This window comes from Gobius niger (assembly GCF_951799975.1).
Source record: "Gobius niger genome assembly, chromosome: 15".
NCBI lineage: Eukaryota > Metazoa > Chordata > Actinopteri > Gobiiformes > Gobiidae > Gobius > Gobius niger.
In genome coordinates this window covers 24195973-24212151 of record NC_136866.1, presented here as the reverse complement: position 1 = coordinate 24212151, position 16179 = coordinate 24195973, and the positions used below count along the sequence as shown (strand labels likewise).

Sequence of the window (16179 nt, the reverse complement as noted above, 5' to 3'; positions counted from 1 at the left end):
AGTATGGGCGATTCCAGAGATGCCATCTGTATCTATGGGCCAGGTCTAGCTGAAGAAAAGCTTCATCCATCAGCCTGTCAGGAAGCTGAACTCTCTCCCTTCCCTTCACTCCCTCCCCTCTTCTTCTCCTCCTCCTCAAGAACTCAATGTTGCAACATTTTTTTAAGGGTTAATTAAAGAAGTTTTCAATCCTGTTGTAACCGGCCTGTCATATATAAATGCGACTAACGTGGGCAATGAAGCGTCCCACTGTAATCATGAAAATAAATTCTCGTGGATACAGAAAGCTGATGCCTCACCGTCACAAATGTCAAGTTTTACTACATACTCACAAACGTCATGTGTTCACTTTCCTGGCACTGACAGTGGCTGATAAGAGCTCCAAGACAGAAATGAAGATCAAGTTAAACGCTTGTAGATTTTCTGTTTGGAGGATTCTTTCACAAACAGTGTCTCTCCTAAAAAGTTGGTTGAGATACGGTTTCATAAGTTATTTGCCTTTATTATGTGGTTTCCTCGTGAAAACATTCCTGGAAGTGTGTCTAATTCCAATCATGCATTCTTCTTCTTCAGACAATCTTGCATATTTCGTCTCTCTAGCATGGTACAAACTCTATATCAAACACTAAAACATTAATTAATTGTTTACTATCTCACCTAAATAAATGGAAGCCTGCGGGTCCAGAACCGGAGTCAAAGGTTCACACCAGTGTCATAAATAATAATGTCGTTTCCCAGTGAGTCCATTATGGCACTTTTCTAGACGCTCAGAGCTGCTTTACAATTTGCTGCATTATTCATTTCACTCCTGAAGCTATTTCGAGCCTCAGAAGCCCCGGGGCAAACGTCGCATTATACGAAGAACAAGGTGGTGAAGTGTCTTGCCCAAGGACACAGCTGCAGCACACAATGACGGTAGCAGAAACTGAACGGCATGGTGGGGATGCACAATTTTGGAAATTGATCTAATTGAATTGCGAGATATTTTGCAAATGATTTTACAGTCATTGAAATTTTTACAGTGATCGTTAATTGCAGGCGTTCGATTTGCAATTTCGATTTAAAGCAATACTAAGTAACTTGTTTACCTTAATTAATCATTTTCATGGTCCCTCTGGAAGTAATACAGTGTTAATGGGATAAGTGGGGGGCTTTCATGGTGTCTCTGGCCAGAAAACCATAATTGCAACTTGACTGCCACCGGACCAGAGCCACCAATACACACTAATAGAATCACAAAGAAGAAGCTAACATGTTAACGGGCAAAGCTAACTGCGGGCTAGCGCCACTTAATCAGTATTTACAGCCAAGTTTGAGCGAAAAAAATGATTTCCATTGTGTTATTGGATGTACAATATCCCTCTCTCCCTTTTTTCTTTTCTGTCAGCGTAGTATTTACTCTCACGGACAATTAATAAGTTAAAAAAATGCAACTTGCTACGACACCTGCAGTTGCGCTTATGGCCTCTAGGGGCATGAGTTAGTACTGCTTTAAAAACAGAAATAGGAACTGATAAACTTGCATGAGACTCTAACCCAGGAGTCTCCAATGATGTCTGTGCCCTTCCTATATCTCTTCCTGAGTCCAATGTAATGTAATATCATCTTACTAAATTATTTTACATGTGTAGTAAGTTAAGGTACCAGCACTGCAATCCAAGTACCATTAAAGTAAAAACTAACAAGTTACTACATTAAAAGCACATCCAGTCTTAACAACATATAAATTATCGGTAAAAGGAGATGTTTTTCGTTCAATACAGACGTTAAAGCTGAGCTGTCGGCTGATGGCGCGTTATTATTTGTTTCCTAATCCACTGTCTGACTCCAGAACTGAAACAAATGAATGTGTCAGCAGCCAAATCAGGTTTTACAGCTTTCACGTCTTATTCTGCGTGAGATAATCCAATCTGACTTCATTCGCCCTCGCCATCCACCTGTGAGGACCGCTGCCAGTGGTGTGAAAATCTCTAAATATCAAGGGGATGACGCTATTATAGTTTGTTCAAGTGTTTTCAGCTGTTTCGGCACAACTTAACCTTTGTTTTTCCTGTGTTATAAGTTCGTACGAGGGCTGTCAGTGCTGAAACGCCACCTCATGACATCAGCAGGTGGTGCATAAAGCAAAATTGGCTGTTCTTTACACCACGTTACAATTTTTGCTTCCTCAACACCTCTCCAGCCACAGCTATTCAAAACATCTTAACAACTTCCATGTTTTTGATACAAATCCTCTTACTTTCCCCGTGAACTTCAGTATAAGGACGGAGTGAGCTTTCTGAAACGATCGCCAAGTACTTAAAAAAGCATTTGTTTATGCTTTAACCTCTTACCACCCGCCTAAACCAAATGCATTCTGCCCTCTTTGGCTATTATATAGGCCTGTGTAACAACTCATTTGAAAGCTAAGACCCACAAAACTGATCTTTTTCCTCGCGTTGTTGCTGTGTTGTGTCACCTTTTTGTATGTTTTTTCTTTCTTTCTTTTTTTCTATTTTTGTCACATTTTTGTTGAATTTTTGTCATTTTTTTGTTGAGTTTTTGTCACATTTTTGTTGAATTTTTGTCACATTTTTGTTGAATTTTGTGGAATTTTGGTCATTTTTTGGTTGAGTTTTTGTCACATTTTTGTTGAATTTTTGTCTATTTTTGGTGGATTTTTGTCACTTTTTGCTGAATTTTTGTCACATTTTGGTTGAGTTTTTGTCACATCTTTGTTGCGTTTACATCCTTGTTTTCTTCTAATTTTTTGTGGCTATTTTGGTGCTTTTGTCCCAAGAAGCTTTTTGACTAGGGTAAAGCCAAACTGGAGAAAATGGGATCCGTTCAGGTGGGAGTTAAGAGGTTAAAGCAGTACTAAGTAACTCTTGTCCCTAGAGGCCATAAGCGCAACTGCAGGTGTCGTAGCAAGTTGCGATTTTTTTTAACGTATTAATTGTCTTGGAGAATAAATATTATGCTGACATAAAAGGCGAAGGGAGAGGGGGATATTGTACATCCGATTATACAATGGAAATATTTTTTTTCACTCAAACTTGGCTGTAAATACTGGTAAAGTGGCGCTAGCCCGCAGTTAACTTTGCCCGTTAGCCTGCTAGCTTCTTCTTCGTGATTCTATTAGTGTGTATTGGTGACTCTGGTCCGGTGGCAGTCAAGTTGCAACCATGGTTTTCTGGCCAGAGACACCAGGGGGAGATCATCCCATTAACACTTACCCCACTTACACATATTACCCCCACAGGGATCACGAAAAGGATTTATTAAAGTGAACACGTTACTTAGTACTGCTTTAACCCAGCCAAGTTTTACTGGACTCACACCATTGCAATCCGTCCATGGACTGATAAACTGCTTTATGATTTATTAGCTGTGCGTGAGATCATGCAGTGTCATATGCAGGCTTATTATCACGCCTGGACCGCGCTGTACAGTAAAGATAACAAGGAAATTAATTGCATCCTCCATACGGTTATTAAAGCGGTGATGAGGTTGGAATATGATGCACATATGGATTTACAGTAAACCGCTCTTCCCTGCATAACACCCTTAGTTGCGTTTATAGTTTTACAAAATGTCGCTTCAGGCACTTAGCTCATTAGCTTTTCAAATACGCTAATGCGAAAGTAATTACAGTTTTACAGAAATATACTTCAGTCTCTAAAAGCACCTAATGTACTGTGCTTTTGAGAAAGCACGTATTAGACAATGAACTCCTGATAAATGATATCTTTGTGGTTAGCTTTGTAATGGGAGTATAGGATAAAGGCAGACACACCTGTGCAACTTCAAAGCCACAGCTGCTTCGACAGTGAAACTTTGCAAATGCATTCATAACACTATGTACAATACAGTGTATCATTGCTAAGGGGAATATCCACAATAGTTTCAATTCTGTTCAAATACATGAAATCAGAAAGTATTGACCGTTTATTTTGTTGGATTGAGAATGACTGGCTGTGTCTTTCGAAAAAGGAAATAATCTTACCCAAAATGAACATAATTTGTCACTTAAAATAAGGTATTATTACAATATGGTAAGATTCAAACTAATTAAATGATACAGAGTGGTCATTTCATTACAAAAACAGTTCTGGCCTTTACATGGTGTCATCGTGTCAACAGCTAGAGCTGGGTACTGGTGATATGGTATCGGAAAAAAAAAAGATTCGATACAACTGGTGAGACCAAGTTTTATGTTGGACCAGGGACAGCACTAAAGAAAGCTTCTTGGTTGTTTCAGCTAAAATAATTGATGCAAATTAAAAATAAATATTACTATTGTTGGAATCTGCTGATTTTTGTCTTTAAAACAAGCTCCTTCTGATCTATCGACTCAACAGGAATGTCTTGAATAAATCAGCCATTTGACCAAATAAAAGCGCCTTCTGTTGTCACAGTTCAACACTGACAAAGTTTACAGTTTAAAAGCATCATACACAGGATTATAGACCAGACGTTTGGAAAAATCTGCCAAAAATATTGGCTAAAAACATTGGATATCAACCAATAAAAATCCCCAAAAATCAGCATCGGCCTTGAAAAAACCCATATCAGTCGACCTCTAAATGCAACCTCATTTTGAAATCCAACCCTTTTGAAACTTTAATGCGCCCTCAGTCAGGTTGTTCTGGAAAAAAGTAGGTAGCGCATCGTCAACCAAGTATCGTTAAAGTACTGGTATCAAAAAATGTTTTATGATACCCAACCACATGCCATGACGGCGTCAAAAGTGAATGAATGGCAACTTTCCATCTTCTCAGACTTTTTTTTTATGAGTAGTAGTTGCAATAGTAGTGGTAGTAGTAGTAGAAGTAGTAGTAGTAGTAGCAGTAGTAGTAGTAGCATTGTCCAAAATCAATATTCTGAATCCAAGTCCCGTGAACAAATGACAGGTTGGAAGTGCGCACATTTAAAAACATCCCTCACACTCTCCCGCTTAGTCACACCAGATCAAATCATTACAGTTCATTCGATTACCGCCATTGCCGCTCTAACTGGGTCACACGCTGACCACCAACTGCTCCCATCAATTCACATCAGGCCCCGTGACGCAGGGGATCGATCCGCAGCCACATTTACACATCATCAGCGCCGAGGAGCGGTCGAGGCCACGGACTTTCTGAGCCTCCGAGTTCTCCAGGAGCACATAAAACATGCACAATGGGCTGGAGGACGGGTCATACGTAGAGGACAAATTGCCCCCACTCAAGTTCGCAAGAGAAAGTTTCGAGCCAAGTCGCAAAGTGCATTTACGGGCTTTTTTAAAGACGGTGGAAAAAGGAGGATGCAAGCTTTTAGAGATCTATGAATCGATATACAAGCGGGAGAGGGTAAATGGACAAGGAGAAGCGAGGCGCAGGAGACGTGATGAGCCTCGGGAAGACACATTAAAGGGGGGGCTTTATGCAAAATCGACGTTTCAGGGCTTTTTACCCTGTTACAATGTTGTTCTCTCATCTTTGAACATTCCCCAGTGGCCATTTTGAGCGCCGTGGCAGCAGCACAAAAAGCTCCTCCTAAGGTCCAGGTAGTTTTCTCTCTTTATTGAAAAAGCTGCACAGCAAAGGGGAGCAAGAGGAGGGGGGGGGGGGTGGGGAGAACACTTGAAAATCTAAATCAGGAAGGTACTTTGTTTTCGCTGTTTTAGATCAATATCACATTTTCTAACCAATAAAGTGTAAGATAGTGATAACTCATACAAGTGGGCGTGGCCTAGCCGAGGGGGAAGAAAACCTCTCCCTCTTTTTAGCCGTTTTCTGACGGACTATGAACATATTCATCACACACAAACAAAGTCAAACCAAAATCGGGTCCGTATGGATGTTTTTTTTCAGCAAATTGTTCAGCAAACAATTTGTAGAAGCAAAAAAAACTCACTCGTTGCTAATGTTAGCATATGTAGCATGGAGCTAACATAGATTCCTGGTTAGCACTGTCCGTTTTTTTACTATTTATGAGCTGTTGAACTGCTTTGCTCCTCTCCATGTCTCAGTATCTTTGTTTAGAAGAATATATATATTCATAACTCTGCTTTTTCATCATTTCCCTTCTTTGTTTTCCCCCAGGCAGTATATTATGGGCAATTCCAAAGATGTCGTCTCTATCTGTAATACCCACTCTTCAAATTTTAGGAGTTTAAAATGTTTAAATTATGTATTTTCCTCCCCCTACATGTTCCAGCCATGTCCTAATGTGTAGAATGAGCCCAGACCTGTTCACCACAACTGCCTCTAAAATCCTGCACTGTCAAAAAGTTTTCATTCGGGTCCGAAGTGCCGTCATGCACGAGCTTAATATAGTGGGTGCAGTTACACGTATGACCTGAGGTGGCAGTAGTGAGTATAAAATTGCCAACTTGTATCTAGCCCCTTTAATAAGCAAAGAAGTTAATAAAGCATGTTATACACTTATAAACGAAAGTTCATTTACAAAAGATCACCTCACTTTGTGCAATATATTTTTTTCGTCTTCTTTTTTAAATTAGTTCGTACTTTTTCCTCAACATGTCTTTCCTTCCTTGAGGCGGATCTATGTCCATCAGATCAACAGCCGCTCCACTAACTCACAAACTGCCGACACGTGGCCCGAGTGTAAAATAAATGCAAGCCCCACAACAGAGTGGCAGAGACAGACCACACGAACCACTGAGTCATGAGTCTGCGATGCCACCTACAGAGCAGCTCCATAAAACACACAGGCACTAAAAGAAAACTGTCGATTTAAGCACTTTATAGAGCAACTATCAGCAGATATTCCCCTCAGCCGTAGTTCTTAAGCAATGGGTTACATTTACGTGACATCTATAATATATCATACACAATTAAAGTATAGGCTCTTTTGAATGGAATGATCAAGGTCAACAGTTGTGGATCGTCTGTCGCTAATATCTTATTGTAAGGGTCAGAAATTGTGTAGGTTGGTAAATTTATGTGCATTATACTTCTTTTTGGTCATTTAATACGTTGAAAAGGCAGACATTGTGGAAAAAAACCTTGTTGTACACTGAACAAGCGGAATTATCAAGCCTTTTTGCTTTATTGTGAGCTAGCAAACAGTTGTTGTGGTTAGCATCAGGGTTGCCAGGTCTCAACAGCCAAAATACCTGAAAAAACCCTCCATAATCCGCAGATATGCACTGTAGCAAGAATTTCCAATGTAATGTACGTTTTTACAAAGCCCATGTGCTCCTCCGATGATGAGGAACCGCCCGTTTCTCAGTCTCTCACTGAAAAAGCAGCTAGTGGTTGTGATTTTAAGCAAAGAAAATGCTCAACATACAGGCGGAAAAATGGAATATTGTTAAAAAAGGGCATTCACTTCTGTTGATCAACTTTGAGACTAATATATGATAGACTCATTACACGCAAATGAGATATGTGTAGCCTTTATTTGTTATCATATTGATTATTATGGCTCAGCTTGTTAAAACCCCAAATTAAAAATCACATAACATAAGAATATTTTGAGGATAAACTGTAAGCCATCATCAAAATTATAACAACAAAGGCTGTACATATGTCACTTTGCACGTAATGAGTCTATATCATACATAAGTTTCACATTTTAAGTTGAATTACAGAAATAAATGAACGATATTCTATTTTTCCAAGTTTCACCTGTAGATAGAAAACAGCATGGCCCAGACGCAATTCAACTGCAGACCTGGCAACCCTGGTTAGCATAACCCTATGGCGAGTTGGTTAGGATAGACTGGACTGGACCACAACATATACATTTGAAAGTTTGATAATTGAGGTAATAAATTATTGCGATTAACGATATTATTTCCTCTGAAGATACTGTCAAAGCATAAAAAATGACAGTAAACTTTTGTTCTGAAAGTACAAAGAAATGTATTGTTCATCTGTGATTTAAAGAATGATAAATCGATATAGTAATTATGGTGACAACCCTTTCACTGTAAGCAAATACAATGAGGTATGTGCCCTTCCAAATATATTATTATTCCTCAAAATGTGTGTGAGAAATATTATTGAATAATATTTAAAAATTCTTTAACGTCAACTTTCAACACCAGGGCAGGAAAGGAAGGACACGTGTCAGCAAGTCCCAATGCCTTTAGCTTCTTAACCTCTTAACCCCCACCTGAACTGAGTATGACTTTACCCAAATCTAAAAACTTCTTGAAAAAAAGTGTCAAAACATCGACAAAAACAAGAATCAAAACCCAACAAAAGACATGCCGGAAAAAGCAACAATAACACAACAAAAAAGTGACGAAAACATGACAAAAAAACAACAACAAAAAAAACATGTCAAAAACACGGCAAAAAACATGAAAAAAAGAAGACATAAAAGGCCAACAATGGATGAAAACGCACGCTAAAAAACTCAAAGGGGCGACAATGCAACAAAAAATGTTGATACGTTTTGTAAATCTTTCAAATGAGGCATCACACCGGCCTATAGGGTGCAAACTCTTGTCCTTTTAGATTTGGGTAAAGCCTACCCGGAGAAAATGCCCTCGGTTAAGGCGGGGGGTAAGAGGTTAAACTGACAAAAGCGCACAAGCGTAAACACGTTTTAAGGCCACAATAGACTTGAGCCGAGCATCCTCCCATTCATGTATGTGGAGAGCTGCTGCCACACCCACAACTACGCAAACCGACACTCGCAGCTGATTGGCTTTACGCCCGGATCCCTCACAAACGCCAAAACCTGATTGGTCAGCGCCGGAGCCAGCTGATTCCCTGGATGCTGCCTCTATAGCCTAAAAAAAATGAAAATCATCCTTATACCTCAGATATTATTGCCTCGCCTCCTGCGCGTCCAGCCTCTCCTCTCCCTCATCCGCGCGCAGGATTAGAGCGTAGACACTGGGGGGAATCGAGGAGCGATGGGAAAGCTGGGGGGGGGGTCACGTTTTTGTGAATCGGGATGCAGCCGACGACTCTCGCCTCTGATTGGCCGCTCGTTTGAGGGTGTGTGTGTGTCCCGTGCGCTCGCGTCAAATCACCACCAACATTAAGTCCACACATCATGTCACCAAAAAACCAAAGGAGGCGATTTTACGCACGAATTTACGCACGAGCGACAAACATTTTTCGGACGGATCAAGAAAAAAAAAAAAAGAGTATTAGGCTTCTGATGAGATTAAACGCGACGTGGGGCCCGGTTTCCATGACAACAGGGCTCTCCCTTTCATCCGCCGACAGCCTCCACGTGACACGGATGCTATAGCTACTTTTTTGAATTCGGCCTAACCCATGGATCTATTATAAACTGGATAAGGCATGCTGTCCCAGCTCCTATCTCTTTACATAGAGGTGCTCAGTGGCGCATGAAACCAGTTTCGTCCGCCATTGCGGCCCAAAGTACCCGTATGACGCGTCACCTGTATCTATGCTCCCTACGGCCCAAGTGGGTGAAAGCAGCGGGAGCGCGCACGGCGGCCGACGAAGCTTCAGAGCGGAGCGGACGCCATTACGCAAAAAGTCAAATCTCTTAATATCATCGTTCTTTAAACACAAAATGTTTTTTTAAGGCCATTTCAGGCGAATAAGCTACCATGCTACGATGACTTTGGGGGTTAGTTTGTAAGTGCGGGGCTTAAAAAGCTAGTTTAGTCCGCTCTTGGAAGAACCGGGCGCTTAGCGGCCCTTCGGACGTACGTAGCCGCGCTCATGAACTTCCGCTCGGTCACTTTTCTGGGAAGTTTCGTAAGTGCTGGAAGTCTTGATATTGTGATAGAATTGATAAAAATCGAGTTATTACTTCACTGTATTTGCTAGTATAACATCACAACTAGAATGGTTTGGCTGAAATACAAAGAATGAGCACTGCAAAAGTGTTTTATATTACATTTTCATTGGTAAAATGTGAGATATTGTTTTTTTGATAGCATTTATCTGTACTGTACTGTACTGTACTGGATCCAGGACAGATGCAGAAATCATGCATTTTTTTGTGTTTCATTCTACTTACACAAATAATGGTGTAAGTACATAAGTACATTAAATGCTACTAGTATTTTTTTTAATTAATAGAACAGTTACAGGTTATTAGTGCCATTATTTAATTTTCAGAAATGAGTTTAATAATATGTAGGCTAGTTGTTTCTTTTTAACCATAATCCAATGCTATAAACACATGCTATATTCATCATACATTTCGTATTTTGTTTTTGGCTAAAGACTTAGAGAAACATAAACTTACTTGAGATGTTTGTTAGTTGTCGTTTATCCTTGTTTTAAGTCCAGTCCGTTCATTTGTTTTGCTCAGACTTCAGCCGCTAAATCACACGAGGGAGAACTCCGCTCGTTCATGAGTCATCACGCACACGCTCGCGCACGTCTGCGGCCCTGGTGACGTCACGTCATTAGAACACTTTTAAAAATGTATTTTTGATGCTTTACAATTTTTTTACGAAGAAAAAAAGTCCATGTCCTAAAAATAGTAATTTTTAAGAAATATATTTGCCTCAGTCTGAAACTCCAGATGCCCTGTGGACCATTTTACAGGCTGCTCCTTTTACATGAGTGTCTATGACAAAAAGAGCTTTTTGGGCTGCTGGCTGCAATATCACGGCCTGCCACTAGCACGTACTCATTTCAGAGTGAAGGGGGCGGACCCCCCCACTGGCCTAACCTCGCTTACAGGTGATCTCCTATCAGTCAATAAAGCCACGTGGTCGTCAGCGTTAGGCATTGAGACACATTAAAGGGAATGCGATAAAACTGCGTCGAAATTTGCACAAATACAGGAGGATATTTCTGCTCAGGCGTTCAATATCTATGTATTTGCGCAGTTAAAACCACACGTCGTGCCCTTCTACGCAAACAAATCCAGCTTACCTCATCCTCTCCTTCTTTCCTTGAAGGCTCGTCCTTGAAACAGGCCAAAAAACGCTCCAGAAACTGGCTCTTGTTTTAAGTCCAAAAGCAATAAAGCGTCTGTGTGTTTGAAGGTAGAAAAAAAGGCGACTGGGTGGGGGGGGGGAGCTACACGTATGGCCACAGTTTGCGGGTTTATATGTATAAAAAACAGCTGCACTTCGGAGGGGGGTTCGTCAAAGAGATTCGGCGGGAGCCATTTCCACTTCTGTAGGCAGCTCCAGCGTCACCATCACGCCGACTGTCCGAGGGGAGAGAGGCCGGGAGGAGAGGCTGGCAGCGCGGCGTGAGGTGCCATCTTTTTACCCCGGTCGACCGCTGGGAGGCTCAGGCTGGGTGGATGTATGGATGGAGAGGCGCACGCCGAGATATCAGGCTGATGCTGCTGCTGCTGCTGAGGATGAAGCGGCCACAGCCAGCGTTACCTGCACAAAAGCGCCCTCGTTGGTTTGACAGAGGTACTGCAGAATGATGACCACAACAACACGAGGAATATCTTTTTTTTAATTGATTATTTAGGCCAGCAAGCTAAAACTATTGTTCATACTAGTTTTAAAATGTAAAGTAGCCCATGTCTGTGAATTATGAGATCGTATTCGATGGAAAGAGCGATAGAGATGGGCTACACCTGCCTATACGAGTAAACCACCCCTGACAAAAATTAAAATAGAATAAATAATATGTAAAAATAGAACAAAATAAGTAAATTAGATTTCAGACTTTTAAAAACACAGCACAGAAGTGCTTTCTTTAATAGTACATTTTTAAGGGTCCATGTTGCTACAAATTTCATATGAATATGGCAAGGCAAGTTTATTTGTATGGCACATTTTATGTATAAAACAACTCAATGTGCCTCACAGCTACACCAAACACACAAACACAATAAAAATACAATAAAAAGCAATGAAAACAAATCAATCAATACAAGTAACTGCTTGTATTGCTGGGTTGCAGGTTCCAGAATGTGATGATGTCACCAGACCCAGCGGGGGCAGGAGCCAGTTTTTCCTATTAGCAGCATTACACTTTCACAAGTCGCATCTAAAAAGAAAATGTATAAATTACAAAAATGATCATAAATATCAGTCACTGGGTCCATGATCTCTCAGTAAAAGACCAAAAAGTTCCTCAAAAACAAAATAGTTTTACCTCTATAAAATATTATAGGCCTTTAGAACGCTGTGGTGTGACCTGAAATCCTGTCATTCTTGTTCAATTTAGACATAATACTTTAGCAGCTCATTACTCTTAAATATTTCTCATGGGTTTTCTTTTACTTCCATCAAAGCTCAAAGAGCCCCCAGAGGCTTTAAAGAGCTGCATGTGGCTCTAAGGATGGTGGCCATGGCCTTGGCTAATATATTTTCCAGATTTTTGTTCCATCCTTATGTTAAAGTAATCCTGCGATCTGTACGATCATATATGCTTTTGTTGCTCTTCCTCTGCTGAAAATCTGCACTGCAGCTGTGGCTATAGATATACATAGACATCCTTTAAAAATAGCCGAGCGTGAACAGTCACAGTTTGTGTGGGGAGACAAAGGCCTGTTTGGACCAGCTCACATCTGCCTATGTTTAGGACAGCTGCTGCAGAGACACATGTGGACAGCCTCCCCTGGGTCTCCCTCTTTCTCCAACATGAGCAGGGAAAGAGAGTTGGGTTGTTATGTATATGTGTATTTTACAGCAGAGCAAGCAACACTGTTTAGATAAGAATGAAGCAGAAGGGATTGACCAGACTTTTATGGGGCTATAAGGCTGTAATGAGACAGGCCATAAGAGAATCACATGATCGAAAGTCACATTAAACAACTGGAAACACATTGCCGTGGAACAAAAAAGATGTTTAAACTTGCCAGGACTGCTTAAAGGCAAGACCGCTGTGGAAGAATAGGATATAATGTTTTTTTCTTGAAAGTCTGATAAATGAGTTTAACAAAAAAAAGGAGAAAAAAAAACAGCAAATACTCACCCTTGTTTTTGGGAGGTTAAAGCATCAAAACTTTGCATGAGATCAAGTTGGTGTCTGTTGGTGCTACTTTTGGTGAAGATGTTGTTTGTAGAGTGTAAAAAATGGTCAGCAATTTGCTTACTTTCCCCATTTGTTGTGTTTTTTTTGTCCCCGAAGAGAACCTGATCGTGTTTTATTTTACCAATGGACCCTGATGCACTCTCCCTCATCCTGTTTTGTAACAATTAAGGCTCAAATGGAACTAAATGAAGAAAATTAAGACTGAATTCTGTGTTTTTATTTTTCATGGTTTACTGACTGACTCCATATTATAGCAGTTATAAACCTCATGTGACATTCCTCGAGTATGAAGTGTGAGCCTGAAATATGGCTTTCCTTGTGAGTCCAAAGTGTGATCCGTGGCCTGTCCATAAACCGGCCGCAGAGTCTGAGGTGGACAGTGTGACGTGAGTGGCTGCTGTGAGAGTGAGTGGAGACATGGCAGCGCCGAGCCGAGGGTCCATGACATGTGCGATCTGTCTGGATCTGCTGAAGGGTCCGGTCCGCTCTGCTCTGTGGACACAGCTACTGCAGGGACTGTGTCCAGAACTACTGGGACCAACAGGTAGCGAGTAGGTGTCCTCAGTGCAGTCAGAGCTTCAGCCCCAGGCCCATCCTCAGCACAAACATCATGATGGCAGCTTTAGTGGAGGAGCTGGTGAGAGCGGAGGGCGCAGCAGCCCCTGTTGACCACTGCTACGCCCTGCATGCGCTGGGAGGAAGCTGAAGGCAGTGCGCTCTTGTTTGCAGTGTCTGGTTTCTTACTGTGAGATCCATCTCCAGCCTCATCATGAAGCGCCTTCTCGCGACCTCCAGGAAAGCCTCGGAGCCACACAAGTTTTATTATGGACAGAACTTTTTTTTTTTACACGACACATATACAGGATATGGCTCTCTGTACAAGCTGAAGATTTGAAGCTGAGAAAACTTTAACCACAATCCATGTATATTTATATTTAACTTAACACATAATGAATCATCTCTGCCCTAAATCTCTGAAATTGTGGACGTTTATATGACCAGTCTGGTTGGTATATTTTAGAAACCTTTGTGATCAGTTTTAGTCCTGATTTGAGGTTGATCTAGTCCTGGTGGTAATATTATGAGGTAGAAGCTGTAGAGAAGTTTTACCTCTTAACCATGTGCATTTTCTTCGGTTTGACTTTACCCAAATCTAAAAGTGTCTCGACTGGGGAATAACAGTGTATCGCCTCATTTGAAAGCCAAGACCTACAAAACCGATTGTAACATTTTTGTCATGTTGTCGCAGTGATCATGTTTCGTTGCTTTTTTCATCTCTTTTTGTGTCTTTTTTGACACACTTCTGTCTTGTTTCGGTCACGTTTTTTGTCACTCATTTCTCAATGTTTTATTGTGTTTACGTCACTTTTTTATTCTGTAATCATTCATTGTTTTTCTGGAAAGTTTTTGATGCTCTTTTCGGACCCTTTTTTCAGGACCTTTTAGATTTGGGTAAAGCCAAGCTGGAGAAAACGTGCTCGGTTCAGGCGGGGGTTAAGAGCTTTAGAACTACTGTATATAAGAATCTGATAGAGCTACTTCTAGTTGTACTTTAATTCTCCACAAGAGGGCAGTAAAGCTTTAGGTACAACAGAACATAAAGTGCAAAGTTTTCCATTTATTTCTATTCGACTGAGGTTGTGGCTGCTTAGGGCCTGAGACGGGGGGTTCATAAATGACCAACGACGTGAACTCAAAATAAAACAGAGGGCACATTTTTATTATTATGATTGAAGTCACAGACAAAACTTCAAAACGAGATCCAAATTGCCGTGGAAGAGTGACAGGAAAAAAACACACACACAAATCATATACAGACACTTTAAGACATACAGTTTGCACCAGTTGTAGATAAAGACAGACACTTAGATCTAAACACGCGTCACAATAAACCACACGCCTAATGCTACAATCAACACACTCTGGGCAACACAATTCAAGACGCAGTTCAGCCGATAACCAATGCCACACAGCGGGGTCTGAACCTGGAATCGTCTCGCATCAACTCATGTAGTCAATTTGTAATGAGTCGCTGATTCAGAATGAATGAAGCTAAAATATCCATAATTCCAGTCATTTTGAACTTATCTGCCTGACTTTAGACCCAGTTTAGTCCTGGTACAGAAGTGGTTTGGATCTGCAAGACTCGAAAAGCTTGAGCTCCACTGATGTTAACAAAAAAGTGGTTTAAATTAGGTTAGACCCACTTCGCCTGCAAAGTGGATGAGTTTAGCCAACCCCTATTTAGCAGATTATTCCAAAATGGCATGAATTCATTGAAAAACACTTGTAGTGTGTAAGGAGTAGCAGGGTTTCTCGCTGCAACAAAGGAAAATCCACATTAGTTGATATAGCTTGTGATGAGCGTACACCCAGGGCTGCACAATCCTGGAAGAATTCCGTTTTTTTACAGGGTTAGCAATAGTTCTGCTGTCATCATTTCAGTCAAAGTAATATTCATGCTGACTAAGACAAATCTAGAAGTGGTTGATGAGACTAACTATGACTAATGCCTCCACACTCCCCAAAAAATGCATATCTAGATGTGACTAGTATTTTCTGGCTTTGTTCCAAAACATTATGTCTTTATTTGAGGTTGATTTATCTGCCAATGGGGTAAGAAAATTGTCCCACTGGCAGTTTTACTTTCCTATGACCTCAGAACCAGTGAGAAATGTCCTCAAACTAGCAAAGAAAACTTCAGATCAGGAATTCAAGTAATCCAAACCTATGCTTGATGCTGTATCTTTTGTAGTGCAGATATCTACAAACGAAGTCTCTAGTTTGGAAGTGACTCATTATTTAAGCTCGCTGCCAAAGGGACAGGGCTGTGCTTTGTTCATGTTGAAGAGAAGCTCCTTGAAGCAGAGCGATGATCATCTTAAAGGAACAGGCCACCGTTTTTTCCATACTGAGATATGTTCTTACCTGAGCTTAGACGAGTTGATGTGTACCTGTCTGGTCTTTGTGCGTGCGCTCAGTCAGCCCAAAGGGATGTTGTTAGCATTTGTCTCTCCCAAATGAATTAAAAAATCAAACAAGTTATAGTACTTTTACCGGGGGAATTGAAAAAGTGGCTCCTGAGAAACCGGCCAGTACTGACAGGGGCTAGTTTTAGGTCCTTCATTATTCTATAACAAAATGTAGCTATTGCTTATTCATTGTGAACCACTGGGGGCAGCACTGAATTAAATGCATTTTAATACAGCTGTAAATAGGAATTTCGATTGGACTTGTGCAGAATGATATGTAGTTTGATTTTGGTAAAGTTATGTGAAAACATAACTTACTT

The 16179-nt window shown here is 40.8% G+C and overlaps 1 protein-coding gene across 1 annotated transcript in view; it reads right to left on the bottom strand.

The window, feature by feature from the left end:
- The window catches only part of evlb (Enah/Vasp-like b), a 78398-nt gene extending 67130 nt beyond the window's left edge, over window positions 1–11268 (bottom strand). Inside the window, exon 1 of the mRNA XM_079572785.1 lies at window positions 10815–11268. Within this exon, the coding sequence (XP_079428911.1) occupies window positions 10815–10819 (5 nt within the window). The 5' untranslated portion in view covers window positions 10820–11268. The remainder of the gene's footprint in view (window positions 1–10814) is intronic.
- Between the last annotated feature and the right edge of the window lie 4911 nt (window positions 11269–16179).